Source organism: Equus caballus, chromosome 8 (assembly GCF_041296265.1).
Source record: "Equus caballus isolate H_3958 breed thoroughbred chromosome 8, TB-T2T, whole genome shotgun sequence".
Taxonomy (NCBI): domain Eukaryota; kingdom Metazoa; phylum Chordata; class Mammalia; order Perissodactyla; family Equidae; genus Equus; species Equus caballus.
Genome location: NC_091691.1, coordinates 82,579,931 through 82,602,158, shown reverse-complemented (window position 1 = coordinate 82,602,158; position 22,228 = coordinate 82,579,931). Strand labels below are relative to the sequence as shown.

Sequence of the window (22,228 nt, the reverse complement as noted above, 5' to 3'; positions counted from 1 at the left end):
TCTTACTGATAAAAAGTAACAAGGAACTCATGCCCAAAGAACAGAGAGAGAAGACTAAAACTGAAATTGGCCTTATATAGTTTTTGCGGTGGTTTGCTTTATTTTTTCTCTCAAGCAAACTACCTCTTAACGTTAAACAGAGGCAGCTGAGGAAAGTCCCACCTCTTCCATGTTTCTCTACTTTATATCCTGTGAAACATGTTTCGCTATTTCATATCCTTGGTAGAGCAGATGACTACCATCAAAAATGAAAAAAATAAAGCACTTACAGACACAGTGTACTAGGGGATCTTCTAGACTATACCAATAAGGCTATCAAAAGGGAAAAGCTTTTTCCTTCCCCTTTAAGAAAAAAAAGGAAGGGGCATAGCATTACTAAATTTGTGTGTGTGTGTGTGTGCGTGTGTGCGTGTGGAAGATTGGCCCTGAGCCAACATCTGTTGCCGATCCTCCTCTTTTTGCTTGAGGAACATTGTCGCTGAGCTAACATCTGTGTCAATCCTCCTCTATTTTATTTGGGATGCTACTATAGCATGGCCTGACAAGTGGTGCTACGTCCGCACCCAGGATCTGAACCTGTGAACCCCAGGCCACTGAAACGGAGTGTGCGCAAACCCAACAACTCCACGACCAGGCCAGCCCCTAAAATTTAAGACTTCATAAGAAGAAAAACAGAGAAATCACTTCCAGTCTCATTTGTCTCACCTGCATGCCACTTACTTCAGAGGTAACAATCCACACCTTCAAGATGCCTGTCACTGAGAGTGCCACCACAGTGTCCTCTAAGTCGAGAATGAACAAGAAGTCAAGGTTACAAACACAATATGCTTTCTTTCTAAACAGTAACATGGTTCGCTTTAATGAAATTGAATAACAGTATGTTTTACAACTGGCATAAAAACACAACTCAATATTTCATGAAATAACAGAAACCAGATTTTGAAACATAATAAAGATGACCAAAAATTTGGAATGCAAAGAAAAGTTGTTTCTAGCTACTTGAACTTACTTTTTTTATTTCTAATCAACAAGTTTTTAATAATTTCAAATGTTCTTGATCATTATGTTAACAAAGAACTTTTATTCTTCAAAATTCACAACTTTTAATTTTTTATCATGGATGAGCACACCCAATTCATTTCTTCAAGGCATGCATTTCCCTCATTCCCACCTACCTTATCTGCCTTCTAGACATTTTATTGCACACTGGACTCTTCATAGATTGTGATCAAGAGAAAGATGCAATATAAAACCTAAATTCATAAGCTTCCAGTAAGGGAGCAGTCGCAGCTCCACGGTAATATAGGTGAACTCTGAGAGGAGGGACATGAGAAAGCAGTCTAACGCAGGCTCCAGAGTGAGAAGGGTGTGTGCTAAGATCACATTTTCCTCACTAATGAACCATGAACTGCGGATAACTTAACTTAGCTATCTTAAATTCAATTTGCTTATCTGTAAGCAAATATAAATGTATAGCAACAGTACCTACCTTCTGGGTTGTTATAAGAATTAAGACACACCACAGGTATAGCATTCGACATATCAATAAAGACGAGTTATTACTCTTATTAAAAAGATTTGTTTGCTATCTTTAAGTAAAAACCTTGTTGTATTACATAGTTCCCCAGGCAATGTAAGGCACTGGAATGCACTGATTACAATTCCATGATCCTGCACAGAGAAGTTATAACAACTGCTCATAAACTGTCAATTACAATAAAAATTTAAAAATATCAATACATCTAAAATTTTCAAATAGCCACAGACTAGAATATGGTAAATGCAGATTAAAAATTGTATACATTTGCAACATTATATACTGATAACATTTAGAATTGTATGCAAAGCACAAAAGTTTTCATCAAAGTTATACTCTATGCTGTTCAGACCAGTGTGTACATGTATATCTCATAAATGGAAATAGTGTGAAAATTCAAAATGAGCAAACTGCTTTCACAAATGTAGTCCTTTTTTTCAAGAAAATATTGATTGTAATTAAGATTAAAGGTGAACATGCTGATAATGATTCCCTATTGCCTGGAAATTAAAGTTGTGTCTCATTTCACTGTTATGCTCAGGAATAAAGCAGTAATTCTCTATTATGCATGAAAACCCTCTCCTTGAGAAAGTCCCACATTAAAGAAGCCTGCTTAATTTTATTTCACCACACATCTCCTAACTATATTTGACGATAGAAACCTTCTTTTTCACTAATACCATTACAAACTTCAGAACCAATGCTCTGAACAGAGAACAGCCCTGTGGAAATGCTGCAAGTCCATCCACCCTACTTCCATAGTCACTGCTTTAGTTCAAATCTGCACCACTCTCAGCTGGGCTATTAAAATAATCTCCAAACTTGCTTTGCTCCCATCTAAACCTTTCTCAACAATGCCACCAAAGTGATGTTTAAAACCTAAGTCCCTTCAAGCATTTCTACCAGTGACAGCCATCATCTACAGTAGGGACCAGCCAACTACAGCTCATCAATCAAATCCAGCTCACTGGCTGTTTTTTACAAATAAAGTTTTATTAGAACACAGACAGGCTCTTTTATTTTGCATTGCCTATGGCTGCTTTTGTGCTATGTCAGCAGAGTTGCGTAGTTGAAACACAGACTGTACGGCCTGCAAAGCCTTTATGGTACAGGTCTACCAACCCTGATCTACAGGATGAAATCCAAGTTCCCCAGCTGGCACACAAGGCCCTTCATGATCTGTCCCCTGCCAACTTTGCCAACGTCATATGTTCCTAATTCCTTCCCTCAAACTATTTGGCCCTGAAAACAGGTATTTTAGTTTCCCCTCACATACCTAGACTAGTATTAATGCTTTAGCTCCTGTGTACAAACCATTTTCTTGGCCAGAAACATCCTGATCCCTATGTCTGCCAAACGAATTCCTCCTCACTTTTCAAATCCTAGATTTTGTCTAATCTGGGCAGCCTTCCAACTTGTCCTCAAGCCCCTTTACTGTATTCGTTAATTCCAGCCTCTCTCTACTTCTCTACCTTGTTACACTTTACATCCTGAACTGCCATTTGTTTACATATGATGCTCCCTTTTTAGAATTCGAGTTCTTTCAGTAGTTCAATCTTCTGAAGATAGCAGGCACTCAATAAATATTTGTTGAATGGCTGTTGAGTAAAAAGCTATGTGCTGATTTCCAGAAAATCACCCACATACTCTAAGACTGCCAAAAGCTAGTGATCTATTCCGTGGAATGGAGATAATGTAACACGTTAAATCGTAATTCAATCAAAGATTCCTTTATGAAGGTAGAAACAGACCATAAATTATTAGAGTAGTTATTTCTTAAATAGAAGAATATAACCAAATATATTAACATATGATACATTATAGAACTCTACAGCAAACTAACCATTAAGTCATGGTGCAGCAGTTCCTAAAGGGCACCACACACTGACCTTGTGTTCGGTGGGATCGAATAATGCTCATGGAGCTAATCCAGTCTGGAGATATCTTTGAGACTAAGGAGTATAACACCTCAAGGCTGGTGGCATCCACAACAAGGATTTCAGGATAATGGCCATAGCATAAAAGCCTTCCTTCTCTCTGGTTTCCAACAGAGAACTGGTAGAACTAAAAGGAAAAAAGATTTTTAAATGTTCTCCTTTACTTTAGATACTTGATTTGCATGCATTCATCAAGCTTATTATGATGCTCAATTTCTTCAATAATATTTCCAGACATGTACTATATGGTACCTATTATATATGTCTATGTATACACATAAACACACATCAAGTTACATTAATATTTCAAAATATCTAACAAAAATTATTCTTTTCTTAACATCTTACCCTCCCTTTTGAACTACTTTGGAGCAGAATTCCTAATTCTTTTTTATCCTCCTGGAACATCTAAAACAGGACCGTTGAATGAATTAATAAGACACCTGAATAAAATCAGCTTCACAAATCAAAGCAAAGGTTACTCAAGTGGGTCACAAAAATAATATGAATTTTAGATGAATGGGAACAGGTCAGTATAGGCTTATAATTACTAGTTATGACCAAATAAAATTTAGAAGTAAAGATGATTGCTATTCAAACATATTATAATCAGAAGTAAATTCTGATTAATCTAAGTGTGTTATTTGAGACTAGAGTATGAGACAACTATTTAAACCATCCTTATAGTGCACATTTAGACTATGTGGGAAAAAGGGGAAGAACCAATACAATCAGGTACTACGCGTTACTCATGCCACAAATAACTAAGAGGATAAGATGGGTTTCCATCAACCAAAGAGTAAAGGAAGAATAACTATCAAAACAAGACCAACAATTTACCAAAGCACCTGTCTTCCAAAAACATAAGTGACTTTCTTAGTGGGATGATTCTCCTAGAGGATTTTTAGAAGGCGATGAAATCCAACACCCAGACTACTACTTCCCAAGGGATTGGACCTTATCTGAATCATGTGAGGGCAAGCTAGATACAGCACAAAGGGCAATGCTGTAACTACTCCTCAACTGGGGAAATAACTAAGAAACCTGGCTCCAGTCTGCTCCCACACTCATCAGTCCTGTTCTTACAGCTCAACACTGTATGTGATGGAAGACAATCTTTTCTCAACTATGGAGTACCCTGTATAAGAAGGAATACAACTTCTTAAACATAAGCATTGATTATGCAGAGCATTTACTAAGTACAAGGTAGCACCACTAAAACTCCAAAAGAGGGAGGGTCTACTAAAATGCAGATACCACAGACTGCAGGGGGTAGATCCAAAAACACAACACACAACCTGGAGGTCTCAGGGATCGCCAGACACTCATAGCGTGACACAGGTCGCCTTGACCCATACAAGGGAGGAATGTGTCAAGGAGTAAAAGATGGGTGCAGAGAAGCAAACTTCATCAACATTCATCAGACACCAGCCAGGAAAGATGTGTGCATGGCAGTCACTAGAGAAAAGCTCTCTCCTGAGGGCAGGGCTACTTCATTAGACCTGCCTGACTACACGCCTCTCACTGTTGCTTTAAAGTTATACTCCCAAACGATGTTCTGCTTTAGCTTCTAAGACACTTTGATAACGGCAAAAAAGGTATCCTGAATGGAGAAATAAGTTTCCCAAATATTAAAAAGAGATGCCCTCATGTAATAATTTAGTAAGTTGGCATTTCCTTGTGATTTCACTTAAGTGCCAATGTCACCAAGGTTTATGATTTCTATGTATATTAAAAAACAACCTGCTTCTGGACGTGCGAGGCTGAGGATCACACAAAGAACGACTGTCACACATTAGTGCATCTACCAAAAAGTATCTTCTGCTTAGAGATGGCTGCCAATCTAAATGCAGAGGGCCTAATACAGGATCTGATAAATAGTAGGCACTGAAAATATGTTGAATAAATAAAGATAATTTTTCCTAAAATATAAACCAAAAGTTTTTAAATCATAAAATTATACATTGGTCAAAATACTTATATGCAATGAGTTCGAGACATTTATATATAATTTTTCAATTAAAATAAATTATAAAGTCAAAGACTCTACATAATTTTATTAGTTCTTTTCTCCTTATAAACCTGGATGATCCTTCATATGATAAAAAATAAATAATATATGCCCTTTAAACAGAAAGCATACACCCTAACAGCATTAAAGAAGTTATTTTTAAAAGGCCTTTGCCAGGGCAAGAAATAATCACTAAAGACCTATATCACACTCAATACCACCTCCCCACAAACATTTTTCCTTGTTTTCCTAATTTGTGTTAGCACAGAAGGTTTTCTTCCTCAACAAATGATTTTATTTGTTCTAAGGGAGGCAGCATGACATAACGGAAAGAACACAGTCCCTAGAGTCAGATAAACCTGATTTGGGATCCTGGCGCCATGAATGACTCACTGAGAGACGGGGGCAAGTCATTTAATCACTCTGGGTATCAGCTTCCCTATATGTAAAATGATAGACTCCTATTTAATTTGTAAGGATGTGGGGAGGACTAAATGAAATAACATATTAAAAATGCCTATACAGGGGCCAGCCCCGTGGCCAAGTGGTTAAGTTCGCACGCTCCGCTGCAGCGGCCCAGGATTTCGCTGGTTCAGATCCTGGGCAAGGACATGGCACCGCTCATCAGGCCACATTGAGGCGGCGTCCCATGTGCCACAACTAGAAGGACCTGCAACTAAGATATACAACTATGTACCAGGGGAGATTTGGGGAGATAAAGCAGAAAAAAAAAAAAAGATTGGCCACAGTTGTTAGCTCAGGTGCCAATCTTCGGAAAATAAAAAAAATGCCTATAGAATATTTGCTCAATAAATATGAGTTCTCTTCCCTCTCCTTCCCCATTGAGAACACAAATCATATTTTCTATATACTTGGTAATTTTCCCCAACACTCAACACAGTGAATGATGAGTAAACTGAAGCACAAAGAACTTGACAATTATGAAAGAGTAAGAAAGAATACCAAGAATGTAAGTAAGAAACTATAAATTCCTATGTAAGCCAGGCATATGAATTGGTCAGTTCTTCTACAGAGTTGGAAAGTCAAAAAATGTACCAAAAAACCAAGCGTGCAAGCAATAAAAAGGGCATGATCCAAAAAAGTGGACTGTGCCAATCACAAATGGAATCACAAAGGCTTTAGCAAAAGAGAATTCCATTACTTAGGACCTAAAGCACTTACCCAACTAGTTCAAGGGCTCTCACTTGGGTAAGCAAGATAGCCAGAAACAGCAGAAGCAGCAATGGCAACTGTCTTACCCTACATCTTTCCCCATTAGTCTCCTCTACTGTATTATCCTCCTCTAGTATACCATCTTATTAGGAATGCTTTTACTACTCCAATTCTAGTCTTCTTGTCCTATTACCCCTTCCAGCCCAATTTTCATCTAAAAATATAGGCTCAATGTTTAAAAACATTTTTTAATTGTTAATCTGTAATAAATTGTGCAGACTTGGACAGTTACAGAAATAGATACTAACCTGTATGCCAGTATGAGTGCAGGCTAACTTTGTAAATTCAATACATCTGCCATCATTCACATCCCAGAGGCACATTTCTCTATAAAACAAAATAATAGCTAACTTTAAATCTGATTTTTAAAAGCGCTGTTTAATTTTGTCACAGTGATTTAAAATTAATCTTCCATTAAAACTATGTATTTCATAAAAAGTAGTATATAGTCATTATTGCTGTTTGTCAAAAATGCCGGTCCTCCTACCCACCATCCTAAACAACCCTCCAACCTGCCCACCCCTCCTCGATCCACAGTCTTTCTGGGCACTTGGTAGGACTGCGCTTCCTGGCTCCCTTTAGTTGCGGGAGTCTCGTGAGTAGTTCACATCAGCCAGAACTGATATGAGACCTGCTAAGACGGATATGAGGCCCTCCAGAACTCTCTATCTGCTCTGCCTCCATTCCAGATAGTGGCTGCTTCAGATAGTGGTTGCTCCCTCACCCTCAACCTCAAAGCAAGGATAATTATGAAGCAGAGCAGAGTCCCAAATGATCTATGAGGGAAGGGTGACAAAAACAAGAAATAAACTTTTCATTTAAACCACTGAGATTTTCCACTGGTTATCAACATAGCTAGAAAATTTAGCACTGCAAAAAACAAACAAAACAAAGTCAACTGAATCCCAAACCTTTGCAAACTAAATACAATATTCCAGTTTTGATTCTGTATTGATTGCAGAAGTCTTGAGTGCACAGAGAAAAAAGATTTTTACCCAAAAGTAAAGACACAACATTAAAAATTAGAAAAGTCAATACGCCTTGTCTTTTAAAGAAATAAACTTAAGATTTCTTTAACAGAAGACAACACTAATAAAATGCAATGATCCTGGTATTATTTGGGTTTTCTTTAAGATGCCCTTTCCTATATCTCACATGCCATGAAACAATTTTTCAAAGGATGCTCAATCTATTTAGAATATGCATTCTAATGTGAATTATCCTTTAATTGACCAAAAGGTATAATATTTTTACCTGATGCTGCCTCTTCTTGTTCCAAACTGTTACCCAAGGTTCACTTCAAATTCACAAATTACGAGGAGTGGAAGGGACAACTTCTTAAACAACTCTCTTCCAGCTCCCCCACTTTAATAACATATTGTGTAAATACACAATTTTCTAAGCACCAAAAACGTTTTTAAAATTCCTCACACTCTGGACCCTACAACTACTGTCCAATGACCTATCTCTCCAAAAACAAGTTATATTCTGAGATTCAGGAATATATATAGTTATGTTAGTGCATTAACAGACATGACTATAACTGTACGAACTTTTGCACGGCCTCATATTCCAAATTTATGCTAGCCTGGCATCATTCAGGTTTTTTTTAAAATCCTCAAAGTTGTCTGCCAACTCAATAAAAATGCCATGGGGATTAATGATCATGTTTTAATTTTTATGGTATTCTGAGTTTCTCAAGAGCAAGGCAAAAACATAACCATAAATTACAATAAAAGGATTATAAAAATCATTAATAAAGATAAAATTCACATTTTAAAAACCATATTTCAAATATCTTTCTTTAGGTTGAGACAACTGAAGTATTTATTTAAAAGATACTCCAAAAGAAAAACAAAATTCCCTACTTACTAATATACTGTTACTATTTGCAATGAAGACTTATGAGGGAAAACAGTGAATAAGAAAATACTTACCCACTTTCAGATGCACTCACAATATACTGCTTGTCACTAGAAGCACAAGCTTTAGACAAACAAGTGATCGAAGCTGTATGACCAAACAACAGTGCTCGAGGATTAACCTAGAAATACAAAAATAAGTCGATGTAAGTGCCAAATTTTAAAAAATTAATCTTACTTAGGAATCCTGTTAAATATTTAACATAAATATACATAGATTTGAGAAGAACTGCTCAGAGTACCAAAAACTAAGAGCAGCAAAACAGTGACTCCCATCCATTTAATGCTCACAATCACCCTCCCAAGAAGTTCTGAGGTCTCTGTTAGAACACCAAGAGGTGAATATCACTGACGGAGAGATGGAACCAGGATTCAGACCACGAGAGTCTTAACCACTAAGCTATAGTATATTCAGAAACCAAGTTAAAATGTGAATTAGTGTAAAAAATAATCTGACCTCACTTATTTTTTAAATATTACCTTCATTGATCTGAAAGCACATTTAAAGTCTCTAGATTGGCATCCACAAACTCAAAAAATAGACGACTGGTACCCTCCAAAATGCTGATATCAACGTTAACTGTCAGGAACTAAGAATGACCTTCAGAAACTAATGATTTAATGACATAGTGCCTTGCAGGAAAGACAGCTTCATACTCACTATTCTAAAATAGTCTGGCAATCAGCCCCCAAATTTATCTACAAATTTATCTACTTTGTACCAAATGCTATTCAGGATATATTTTTAAATTAAATATTTAATACGTATAGTAATATTTATAACATATGTATAAGACATAAAGAATACATTGAATAGCCATATACCCAATACTCTGTTAAAAAAATAGAATACGACTAATTTTTTTTTTTTAAATTAAACAATTTATTAGGGGAATAATACACCATTATGTGGACTATGTAGGTGACCTTCTGCAAGTGACAGTCTCAGTGTTTTCTGTAAGATGAAGATAAAACATGATGATGATAAGATTATTATAGATCTTATTAGATCGCAAGATCTAATGAGAAATGACATGTAGCACTAAAGAAATGCTCGTTGTTCCTCACACAGCTTATTCTATTGAAATAGACAACCTATGAATATAATTCGTCCTATTAACACTGGTTATTTCTAGGTGGTTGGATTTTTTTTTTTTTATTAATGTTATGATAGATTACAACCTTGTGAGATTTCAGTTGTACATTTTTGTTAGTCATGTTGTGGGTACACCACTTCCCCCTCTGTGCCCTCCCCCCACCCCCCCTTTTCCCTGGTAACCACCGATCAGATCTCCTTATCAATATACTAAATTCCACCTATCAGCGGAGTCATATAGAGTTCGTCTTTCTCTGACTGGCTTATTTCGCTTAACATAATACCCTCGAGGTCCATCCATGTTGTTGTGAATGGGCCAATTTTGTCTTTTTTTTATGGCTGAGTAGTATTCCATTGTGTATATATACCACATCTTCTTTATCCAATCATCAGTTTCTGGGCATGTAGGCTGGTTCCACGTCTTGGCTATTGTAAATAATGCTGCGATGAACATAGGGGTGCAACGGACTCTTGAGATTTCTGATATCAGGTTCTTAGGATAGATACCCAGTAATGGGATGGCTGGGTCATAGGGTATTTCTATTTTTAACTTTTTGAGAAATCTCCATACTGTTTTCCATAGTGGCTGTACCAGTTTGCATTCCCACCAACAGTGTATGAGGGTTCCTTTTTCTCCACAACCTCTCCAACATTTGTCACTCTTGGTTTTGGATGTTTTTGCCAATCTAACGGGTGTAAGGTGATATCTTAGTGTAGTTTTGATTTGCATTTCCGTGATGATTAGCGATGATGAACATCTTTTCATGTGTCTATTGGCCATATTCATATCTCCTTTTGAGAAATGTCTGTTCATGTCCTCTGCCCATTTTTTGATCGGGTTGTTTGTTTTTTTGTTGTTAAGCAGTGTGAGTTCTTTGTATATTATGGAGATTAACCCTTTGTCGGATAAGTGGCTTGTGAATATTTTTTCCCAATTAGTGAGCTGTTTTTTTGTTTCAATCCTGTTTTCCCTTGCCTTGAAGAAGCTCTTTAGTCTGATGAAGTCCCATTTGTTTATTCTTTCTATTGTTTCCCTCAACTGAGGAGTTACAGTGTCCGAAAAGATTCTTTTGAAACTGATGTCAAAGAGTGTACTGCCTATATTCTCTTCCAAAAGACTTATTGTCTCAGGCCTAATCTTTAGGTCTTTGATCCATTTTGAGTTTATTTTGGTGTGTGGTGAAAAAGACTGGTCAATTTTCAGTCTTTTGCATGTGGCTGTCCAGTTTTCCCAGCACCATTTGTTGAAGAGACTTTCTTTTCTCCATTGTAGGCCCTCTGCTCCTTTGTCGAAGATTAGCTGTCCATAGATGTGTGGTTTTATCTCTGGGCTTTCAATTCTGTTCCATTGATCTGTGGACCTGTTTTTGTACCAGTACCATGCTGTTTTGATCACTGTAGCTTTGTAGTATGTTTTGAAATCGGGGATTGTGATTCCGCCGGCTTTGTTTTTCTTGCTCAGGATTGCTTTAGCAATTCGCGGTCTTTTGTTGCCCCATATGAATTTTAGGATTGTTTGTTCAATATCTGTGAAGAATGTTCTTGGGATTCTGATTGGGATAGCATTGAATCTGTATATTGCTTTAGGTAGTATGGACATTTTAACTATGTTTATTCTTCCAATCCATGTGCAAGGAATGTCTTTCCAACTCTTTATGTCATCGTCAATTTCTTTCAAGAAAGTCTTGTAGTTTTCATTGTATAGATCCTTCACTTCCTTGGTTAAGTTTATCCCAAGGTATTTTATTCTTTTCGTTGCGATTGTGAATGGGATTGAGTTCTTGAGTTCTTTTTCTGTTAGTTCATTGTTAGTGTATAGAAATGCTACTGATTTATGCACGTTAATTTTATACCCTGCTACTTTGCTGTAGTTGTTGATTATTTCTAATAGTTTTTCTGTGGATTCTTTGGGGTTTTCTATATATAAGATCATGTCGTCTGCAAACAACGATAGTTTTACTTCTTCGTTACCTATTTGGATTCCTTTTATTTCTTTTTCCTGCCGAATTGCTCTGGCCAGCACCTCCAGTACTATGTTGAATAGGAGTGGTGAAAGTGGGCACCCTTGTCTTGTTCCTGTCCTCAGAGGGATGGCTTTCAGTTTTTGTCCATTGAGTATGATGTTGGCTGTGGGTCTATCATATATGGCCTTTATTATGTTGAGGTACTTTCCTTCTATACCCATTTTACTGAGGGTTTTTATCATAAATGGGTGTTGGATCTTGTCGAATGCTTTCTCTGCATCTATTGAGATGATCATGTGGTTTTTGTTTTTCATTTTGTTGATGTAGTGTATCATGCTGATTGACTTGCGGATGTTGAACCATCCCTGTGTCCCTGGTATAAATCCCACGTGATCATGGTGTATAATCTTTTTGATGTATTGCTGTAATCGGTTTGCCAAAATTTTGTTGAGGATTTTTGCATCTACGTTCATCAGTGATATCAACCTGTAGTTCTCCTTCTTTGTGTTGTCCTTGTCAGGTTTGGGGATCAGGGTGATGTTGGCTTCATAGAATGTGTTAGGGAGTTCTCCATCTTTCTCAATTTTCTGGAACAGTTTGAGGAGAATAGGTATTAAGTCTTCTTTGAATGTTTGGTAGAATTCTCCAGAGAAGCCGTCTGGTCCTGGACTCTTATTTTTGGGGAGGTTTTTGATTACCGTTTCTATTTCCTTACTTGTGATTGGCCTATTCAGATTCTCCATTTCTTCCTGATTCAGTTTGGGGAGATTGTAGGAGTCTAGGAATTTGTCCATTTCTGCCAGGTTGTTCAATTTGTTGGCATATAGTTTTTCATAGTATTCTCTTATGATCTCTTGTATTTCATTGGTATCTGTTGTGATTTCTCCTCTGTCATTCCTAATTTTATTAATTTGCGATTTCTCTCTTCTTTTCTTGGTGAGTCTGGCTAGGGGTTTGTCAATTTTGTTAATTCTTTCGAAGAACCAACTCTTTGTTTCATTGATCCTTTCTATTGTCTTTTTTGTTTCAATATCATTTATTTCTGCTCTTATTTTTATTATTTCCCTCCTTCTACTGACTCTGGGCTTTGTTTGTTCTTCTTTTTCTAGTTCTGTTAGGTGTCATTTGAGGTTGCTTATGTGAGCTTTTTCTTGTTTAGTGAGGTCAGCCTGTATTGCGATGAATTTCCCTCTTAGGACTGCTTTTGCTGCATCCCAAATGATTTGGTATGTCGTGTTCTCATTTTCATTAGTCTCCAGATAAAATTTGATTTCTTCTTTAATTTCTTCAATGATCCATTGTTTGTTGAGAAGCGTGTTGTTTAGTCTCCACATTTTTGCACCTTTCTCTGCTTTTTTCTTGTAGTTGATTTCTAGTTTAATAGCATTATGATCAGAAAAGATGCTTGATATTATTTCAACTCTCTTGTATTTATTGATGTTTGCTTTGGTTCCCAAAATATGGTCAATCCTTGAGAATGCTCCATGTGCACTTGAGAAGAATGTGTAACCTGCTGTTTTTGGATGAAGTGTTCTATATATATCTATTAAGTCCATCTGGTCTAATTTTTCATTTAATTCTATTATTTCCTTGTTGATTTTCTGTCTGGATGTTCTGTCCATTGGTGTTAATGGTGTGTTGAGGTCCCCTACTATTATTGTATTGTTGTTGATGTCTTCTTTTAGTTCTATTAAGAGTTGCTTTACAAATTTTGGTGCTCCTGTGTTGGGTGCGTATATATTTATAAGTGTTATGTCTTCTTGGTGGAGAGTCCCTTTTATCATTATATACTGTCCCTCTTTATCTTTCTTTATCTGTTTTGCTTTGAAATCTACCTTGTCTGATATTAGTATAGCGACACCTGCTTTCTTTTGTTCATTATTAGCTTGGAGTATTGTTCTCCATCCCTTCACTCTGAGTCTGTGTTTGTCTTTGGGGCTGAGGTGTGTTTCCTGGAGGCAGCATATTGTTGGATCTTGTTCTTTGATCCATCCTGCCACTCTGTGTCTTTTGATTGGGGAGTTCAATCCATTTACATTTAGAGTGATTATTGAGATGTGGGGGCCTACCACTACCATTTTGTGTCTTGTTTTCCGGTTTTCTTCAGTTTCCTTTGTTTCTTGTCCCATGGTTTAATCTGTTCTGATGTAGAGCTGCTACTCTCTGTTGTTGTCCTTCTACTTATCTCCTCTGCTCTTGGTTTTGTAGCCCCTTTCCTTTTTTGGATTTTTCAGGAATGAGGGTTTCCTGAGGATTTCCTGAAGAGGAGGTTTTGTGGCAATGAACTCCCTTAATTTTTGTCTATCTGCAAAAGTTTTTATTTCTCCATCGTATTTGAAGGATATTTTCGCTGGGTAGAGAATTCTCGGCTGTAGATTTTTGTCCTTCAGATTTTTGAATATATCATTCCACTCTCTTCTAGCCTGTAAGGTTTCTGCTGAGAAATCTGCTGATAGCCTGATGGGGGTTCCTTTGTAGGTTAGTTTCTTTTGCCTGGCTGTCCTTAGTATTTTCTCCTTGTCTAAGGTTTCTGCTGAGAAATCTGCTGATAGCCTGATGGGGGTTCCTTTGTAGGTTAGTTTCTTTTGCCTGGCTGTCCTTAGTATTTTCTCCTTGTCGTTGACTTTTGCTAGCTTCACTACTATATGGCGTGGAGTTGGTCTTCTTGCATTGATAAAGTTTGGAGATCTATTGGCTTCTGTCACCTGAAGATCCATCTCCCTCACCAGATTTGGGAAATTCTCAGCCATTATTTCTTTGAATAGGCTTTCTGCCCCTTTCTCCTTCTCTTCTCCCTCTGGTATACCTAAAGTCCTTACGTTGCATCTCCTAATTGTGTCTGATAATTCTCGGAGAGTTTCTTCATTTCTTTTTAGTCTTGCTTCTCTCTCCTCCTCTGCCTTCAGCAATTCTATATTGCCATCTTCCAAATTGCTAATTCTTTCCTCCATATTATCGGCCCTACTGTTCAGAGCATCTAGATTTTTCTTAATCTCCTCTATTGTGTTCTTCATTTCCAATATTTCTGTTTGGTTCTTCTTTATCGTATCAAACTCTTTTGTGACATAGCTCCTGAACTCGTTGAGTTGACGGTCAGAACTCTCTCTTAACTCATTGAGAATTTTAATGATGGCTGTTTTGAAGTCATCGTCATTTAGGTTATATATCTCATTTTCTTTGGGATTGTTTTCTGTGTATTTGTTACTTTCTTTCTGTTCTGGAGATTTAATGTATTTTTTCATATTGCTTGATGTTGTTGATTTGTGCCTCCACATGGAGATAGAGTTTAGTTGCTCCTTTCACTTGTTTCAGCTGCTGCGGTGGGGGGAGCAGCAGTTTATACTGCACCAACCAGGAACCCTGTCCGCAGTTGCTAACTGGGCCTGGGCCCCTCCTCGTAGCCACAGTGGCCCTTTGGATTCCCTCCTCTGCTGTGGGGGCTGTCACAGGGGGGCTTCAGGCTGCTGGTGCCTACTGTTGCAGCCCACCTAGATGTGCTCTCTCCTTGGGGTCTGCAACGGTGTTATGGGCTTTTCCAGCGGCCAGGGGTGGGATCACTTATATTTGTCGCTCTGTTGCTGTCGGCACCCACAAAATCTCACTTGTCCTCTATGGGTCGCAGGAGAGCTATTGGCATCTTCTACAGTCTGTGGTTAGTACACCTAGCTATGCTGCTTTTGCCCTGGGGTCTTCCAGCCTTGTGGCTGCTGGCTGGGTGCCTTCTACTGGTGCTGTGCAGAGGCTTTCCCTAAGGCTGCTGTGAGCCTGTAGGGTTTCCCCCTAGGCTACGAAGCTGGGTCTCTGGAGCTCCCCCCAGCCCCAGTCCTCTCCGAGATCTCCGGCTATCCCTAGTCCCACGGGGCGGGCAACGGCAGCTGGGGGTCGCCCCGCCCTCTGGGATTCTCTCCGGGCCTCTCCCGGAGCCGTGAATGCTGGGCGTGGCCCCTCTGGTAATGGCAGACAGAGAGTTTTGTCTGCTGCCTGGGCGGAACTCCGGAGCTTCCCCTCCATGTCGCAGAGCCGGCCTTTGAAACCTCCCCCAGCCCCGGTCCTCTCCGAGATCTCCGGTAGAATATGACTAATTTTAAAGCCCCTTTGTAACCATCATGGTGTCCGTCTCGTAAACAATTTACCCTAATTTATTAGGAAAGCTAAATTGTTCAAAATTAAACATTCCATGGAAAGAGTACTGAGATTGTTCTATAGTTCTGGTATGTGACAACTGAAGAGCTTTTCCAAATCAAATTCATCTTGGCCATTGTTTACATAGTTATAATTAAGAGAAAAATTCAATCATTGTTTATGATTAGAATAGGCCTACAAAGTTTTCTCATACATCCATAATTTTCTCATACATCCAACCCACCTCTATACTGAGATTCAGTATCCTTCCACTGGAAAAAATGCCCTTGGTCAATTCCTTAGTTTCCTCCAAAAAGTCAAACTGACCAATAGTCCATTTTATTTTCCAATAGAAAATTCCCTTTACAGCCATAATAGAGCCACTAGAACTGGACTTTACTCCCAGCATAATCAGGAAAACTGAACAAAAATATTTGAATGAAGGATAAAAATCACATGAACATTTCAATAGATGCAAAAAGCATTTGACAAAATTCAATATCCTTTCATGATTAAAAATTCTCAATAAATTGAGTACAGAAGGAATGTACCTCAACATAAAGACCATATATGACAAACCACAGCTAACATAATATTCAACAGTGAAAAGCTAAAAGTCTTTTCTCTAAGATCAGGAACAAGACAATGATGTCCACTCACGTCACTTCTGTTCAACATAGTTCTAGAAGTCCTAGCCAGAGAACTCAGGCAGGAAAATAAAAGGCATCCAAACTGGAATGGAAGAAGTAAAACTGTTTCTGTTTGCAGAAGACATTATCTTATATATAGCAAATCCTGAAGACTCCACAAAAGACTGTTAGAACTAATCAAAGAATTCAGTAAAGTTGCAGGATACAAAATCAACACGCAATTCAGTTGTGTTTCTGTATACTAACAACAAAATATCTGAAAGAGAAATTAAGAAAGCAATCCCATTTACAACAGCATCAAAAAGAATAAAATACTTAGGAATAAATTTAACCAAGGAGGTGAAAGATCTGTACACTGAAAATTACAAGATATTGAGCAAAGAAATGGGAGAAGACACAAATAAATGGAAAGATATCCTCTGTCCTATGGACATTGTTAAAATGTCCATATTACCCAAAGTAATCTACAGATTCAATGAAATCCTATCAAAATTCCAATGGCATTTTCACAGAAATAGAAAAAATTAGGCTAGAATTCACATGGAACCACAAAAGACCCTAAATAGCCAAAGCAATCTCCAGAAATAAGAACAAAGTTGGAGGTCTCACACTTCCTGATTTCAAACTATATTACAAAGTTCTAGTAATCAACACAGTATGAAACTGGCACAAAAACAGACACACAGACCAACGGAACAGAGACCCCATAAATAAACCCATACAAATATGGCCAACTATTTGATAAGGGCACCAAGAACACACAGTAGGGAAAGGAGAATCTCTTCTATAAATGATGCTGGGAAAACTGGATATCCACATGCAAAGGAATGAAAGTGGACCCCTATCTTATACCATTCTCAAAAATCAACTTGAAATATATTAAAGACTTATATGTAAGATCCAAAAATGTAAAACTCCTAAAAGGAAACATAGGGAGAAAGTTGCTTGACATTGGTCTTGGCAATGATTTTTTGAATATGACACCAAAAGCACAGGCAACAAAAGCTAAAATAAATAAGTGGGGCTACATCAAACCAAACAGCTTCTGCACAACAAAGGAAGCCAGCAACAAAGTGAAAAGGCAAACTACAAAACGGGAGAAAATATTTGCAAATCATGTATCTGATAAGGGGTCAATATCCAAAGTATATAAGGAACTCAACAGCAAAAGAACAATCCTATTAAAAAACAGGCAAAGGAAATGAATAGATATTTTTCCAAAGAAGGCATACAAATAGCCAATAGGTCATAAAAAAATACCTTATCACTAATATTCAGGGAAATACATATCAAAACTATAGTGAGATACAGCCTTACACCTGTTAGGATGGCTATTATCAAGAAGACAGAGGAGATACAAATGTCGACAAGGATGCAGAGAAAAAGGAACCTTTTTACACTGTTTATGGGAATGTAAATTGGTACAACCATTATGAAAAACAGAATGGACGCTCCTCAAAAAATTAAAAATAGGACTATCATATGATCCAGCAATCCCATTTCTGGGTATATATCCATAGGATCTGAAATCATGTTTGTGAAGAGCTATGTGCACTCCCATCTTCACTGCAGCATTATTCACAATACACAAGATATGGATACAACGTAAGTGTCTGTCAAAAGAGGGATGGATAAAGAAAACATGGTATATATACACAATGGAATATTATTCAGCCATAGAAAAGAAGGAAATCCTGCCTTTTATAACAACACGGATGAACCTAGAGGGCATTATGCTAAGTGAAATAAACCAGACAGAGAAAGACAAATATTGCATCGTATTCCTTGTATGTGAGAGGGGAAAAAAAGCCAATCTCATAGAAACAGAGATTAGAATGGTGGCTGCCAGGGTCTGGGGGCAGAGGAATGGGAAGATGTAGATCAAAGGTACAAACTTTCAGTTTATAAAATGAATAAGTTCTAAGGATCTAATGTATGGTGACTATAGTTAATAATTCATTCTTGTATATTTGAAACTTGAGGAGTAGATCTTAAGTGTCTCACCGCCAAAAAGAATGAAAAGTTATCTATGTGAGGTGATGGATATGTTAATTAACTTCTTCTTGGTAATCATTTCAAAATTCATAACAAATCATCACACTGTAACTTAAAATATATAAATTTATTTGTCAATTATTCCTCAATAAAGCTGAAAAAAAGAACTGCAAAAAAATAAATATAAGAAAATTACAACAAAAAAAGAAAGAAAATAGAATTCTTAACTCATTTTATATGGCTAGAATTATTCTGATACCAAAACCAGACAAAGGCATTACAAGAAAACTCCAGACCAATAAAACTCATGAACCAAGACAAAACAAAACAAAAAACAATAATATATTAACAAACCAAATCCACCAATATATAAAATAATATATCATGACCATGTGGGGCTTACCCTGGGAATACAAGGTTAATTTAACATTTGAAAAACAATGTAATTCACCACATCAAGAGAAAAAAGGAGAAAAACCATATGATCATCTTGAAACATAGAGAAAAAGCATTTTACAAAATTCAAAATCATTCATTACACAAACTGTCAGCAAACTAAGAATGAAAGGGAAGTTACTTAACCTGACAAAGGGCATCTATGAAAAACCTAATGCTACCATCACACAATGGTGAAAGACTGAATGTGTTCCCTTCAAGATCATGAACATGGCAAGGATGTCCATTTTCTTCAAGATTCACCATTGTGTTAGAAGTCTTAATAAGCAATAAGGCAAGTAACAGCCTACCACAGGGCAAAAGAAAGTAATAAATCACATACATGCTGTAAAGTAAGAAGTAAAACTACCTTTATTCACAGACAACATAATCAGATATAAAGAAAATCCTACAGAATCTAGAAAAAAACCCTATCGGAACATAAAGTGAATATAGCACAGTCAGAATACACAAGTCAAAATACTAAAAAGCAATTGTATTTCTAAACATTGGCAATGAACAATTGTTAAATAAAACATATATGGCTCTGGCATCCATTGTCAGATGACAGCAAAAAATTCTGTAAATGAAACTATATCTCTGATTATGTTTTCATAGGTACAAAGTCAGCTAAAAAGTAGAAAGGTTTAAGATAATATTTTCATAAATCGATGTGTTTCTTTAACAAACAGAAACTCATTTAATTCATTAAATAGAAGTTTTCTGGAGGTTACAGAAAACAAAAAAAAGACAGCTTTAAGCAATTGCTCTGAATGGCCACTAAGTGACAGAGGAAGATTAACCATGATACAGAGATAACCATCCAAAAATACATCTGTGCCTAGTATCAGTGCCAGATCACAACTACAAAGTCTTAATATCAAGAAACTTACAGGGCCTTCCCCATGGCCAAGTAGTTAAGTTTGCTCGCTCTGCTTCGGCAGCCCAGGGTTTCGCCAGTTTGAATCCTGGGCATGGACATGGCACTGCTCATCAGGCCATGCTGAGGTGGCATCCCACATGCCACAACTAGAAGGACCCACAACTAAAAATGCACAACTATGTACCGGGGGGCTTTGGGCAGAAAAAGGAAAAATAAAATCTTAAAAAAAGAAAAGAACCTTACAGAGCAAATAAGTAACAATATAATCAGAGGAAAAAATAAATTTATGGTGTAACATATTTATACCTTTTATTTATATCTCACTATATTCCATAAAAACGTATGGTCATAGTTACTAACTAAACATTTCACACATAATCAATACAAAGAAATATCACAAAATAATCTGTTCAACCAATTCATAAAGACTATCCATCCTCAAAGACCACACAGTTCAAAAGTGACTGTTATCAAGTTATCAGTGACAAAGCAAGATGATTAGAATAAAAAGTTGTGATGTGTCAGTTCTTAAGAGTAAACAGTAACACCAATGACCAGTCCAGAACCTTGAGGCTAGCTGGGTCTATAGTCAGCCATGATTAAGCACTCCTTTTTTTTCCTCCCTGTTAGCTTTTTTTTTCTTTCTACTACCTGAGATGCTGTAATTACCATTCATTAAATAAATTCTTACTAGGTGCAAGCACTGTGATAACTGCTTACTACACATGCCTTCATAGAATCCTTACCACAACGTTGTGTGGTAGTCCATATTTTAAACACGGAAAGACTCAGGCACAAAATGGTTAAGTAAATTGCCCAAAGTCACACAGCTAGATACTAGAATGACCCAGATTCAAGACAAGGTTGCCATTCTCCAAAGGCTGAGCTCTTACCTAACAATTTACGTTTTTCATTAATGCCATGGACTATACTGTTCTCTGCATAGATCTGTTTCCCTACTAGAATGCAAGCTTCATGAAGATAGGAACCAGTCTAATAACCTCCTGTAGGTTTTTAGGCAGTGGAAGCTCTACAAATATTGCATATCAGCGACAGTATCTCCCTCAACAGGTTTCCCCCTTTACTCTTATCACCAACCTTTCAGTATTCACTAAACTACTGCTTCTGTGATTTCTCTCCTGTTTGATTACCACTATGTTAGGCCAGAGTGCCCTTTTTCACAGGTAAAAGGAGATCAAATACAGATGGCAAAAGTTCTAGCTAGAGTTTTGAGTCCTTTCCTAGCAAAAGAATGGAAGATACCATGACCTCAAGAAAAGGCACTTTGTGCCTCCTCTGTGAATATTACATGTCTTCTTACTGGTCCTTCAAAGGCATTAGCAGCTGCTAGAAAATATAATACTTAAGAAGAGCACTTGCGGGCTCTGCACCCATGGGCTCTGCAGCCGCGGGTTCAACCAACTGCAGATTGAAAGGCCCACAATGGTAGTGTCTTTACTGAACATGTACAGACTTTTTTTCTTGTCATTATTCCCTGAACAATACAGTATAACAACTATTTACATTGCATTAGGTATTATAAGTAATCTAGAGATGATTTAAAGCATATAGGAAGATGTGCGTACATTATTTGCAAATACTACACGATTTTCTACGAGGGACTTGAGCATCTGCAGATTTGGGCATCCACAGGGGATCCTGGAGCCGATCCCCCATGAATACTGAGAGATGACTGTATGTCAAAAGACAACAACCAAGCCACCTTTATCCAGCCTTCTTTTCCCCTGGGTAAACAGTACAACTCCCTGAATATCTTTCAAATGATGCATTTCTCTCCTAGCCCCTCCCCACCTCTCACATCCCCCTCAGTCACTTTTATCCCTCTTACTTGAACTTAAATAAATATAACATTCTAGTGAAATATATGCAAAAAAATTCAATGAAAGAACTGTTTCTAAGATTTCAAAAGTCAGTCTTACTGCTTGCAACCATTCCAGTAAAATGTAGTGTGATTTTTTTCTCATCACTATATTCCTGATTCATATTTAGTTTGCTATCAATCCTGAAGGCGTATCACATTCTACAACACTCATTTCCAGTTACTTTCCAATCTGCATACTTAGCCTTTACGTGACATCCAAGTGTGTAAATCATTTTTCCAGTTCTAGTAATTCCATGCCTAGGTGTATATCTAAGAGCAATGAAAACACACGTCCACACAAAAACTCATACACAAACGTTCACAGCAGCATTACTCAGTGTAGCCAAAAGCGGAAATGACCCAAATGCCCATCAACTGATAGACAAATAAAATTCAGTATACCCATACAATGGAATATCATTTGGCCATTAAAAGAAATGAAGTATTAATATATGCTACAACATGGATGAACCCTGAAAATATTATGCTAAGTGAAAAAAGTCAGTCACAAACAAAGCACACATTAAATGATTCCATGTGTATGAAATGTCCACAACAGGC

General features: G+C 37.3%; 1 protein-coding gene across 27 annotated transcripts in view; it reads right to left on the bottom strand.

The window, feature by feature from the left end:
- The window catches only part of WDR7 (WD repeat domain 7), a 355,616-nt gene that overhangs the window by 311,870 nt on the left and 21,518 nt on the right, over positions 1-22,228 (bottom strand). For 15 of the 27 annotated variants that reach the window (XM_001488090.5, XM_070275718.1, XM_070275720.1 and 12 more), the window contains 4 exons: positions 8,656-8,762; positions 6,967-7,045; positions 3,427-3,601; positions 706-782 (listed from right to left, as the gene is read on the bottom strand). In XM_001488090.5, the coding sequence (XP_001488140.1) occupies positions 706-782; positions 3,427-3,601; positions 6,967-7,045; positions 8,656-8,762 (438 nt within the window). The remainder of the gene's footprint in view (positions 1-705; positions 783-3,426; positions 3,602-6,966; positions 7,046-8,655; positions 8,763-22,228) is intronic. The other 12 variants (XM_070275722.1, XM_070275730.1, XM_070275716.1 and 9 more) reach the window with 1 other exon arrangement.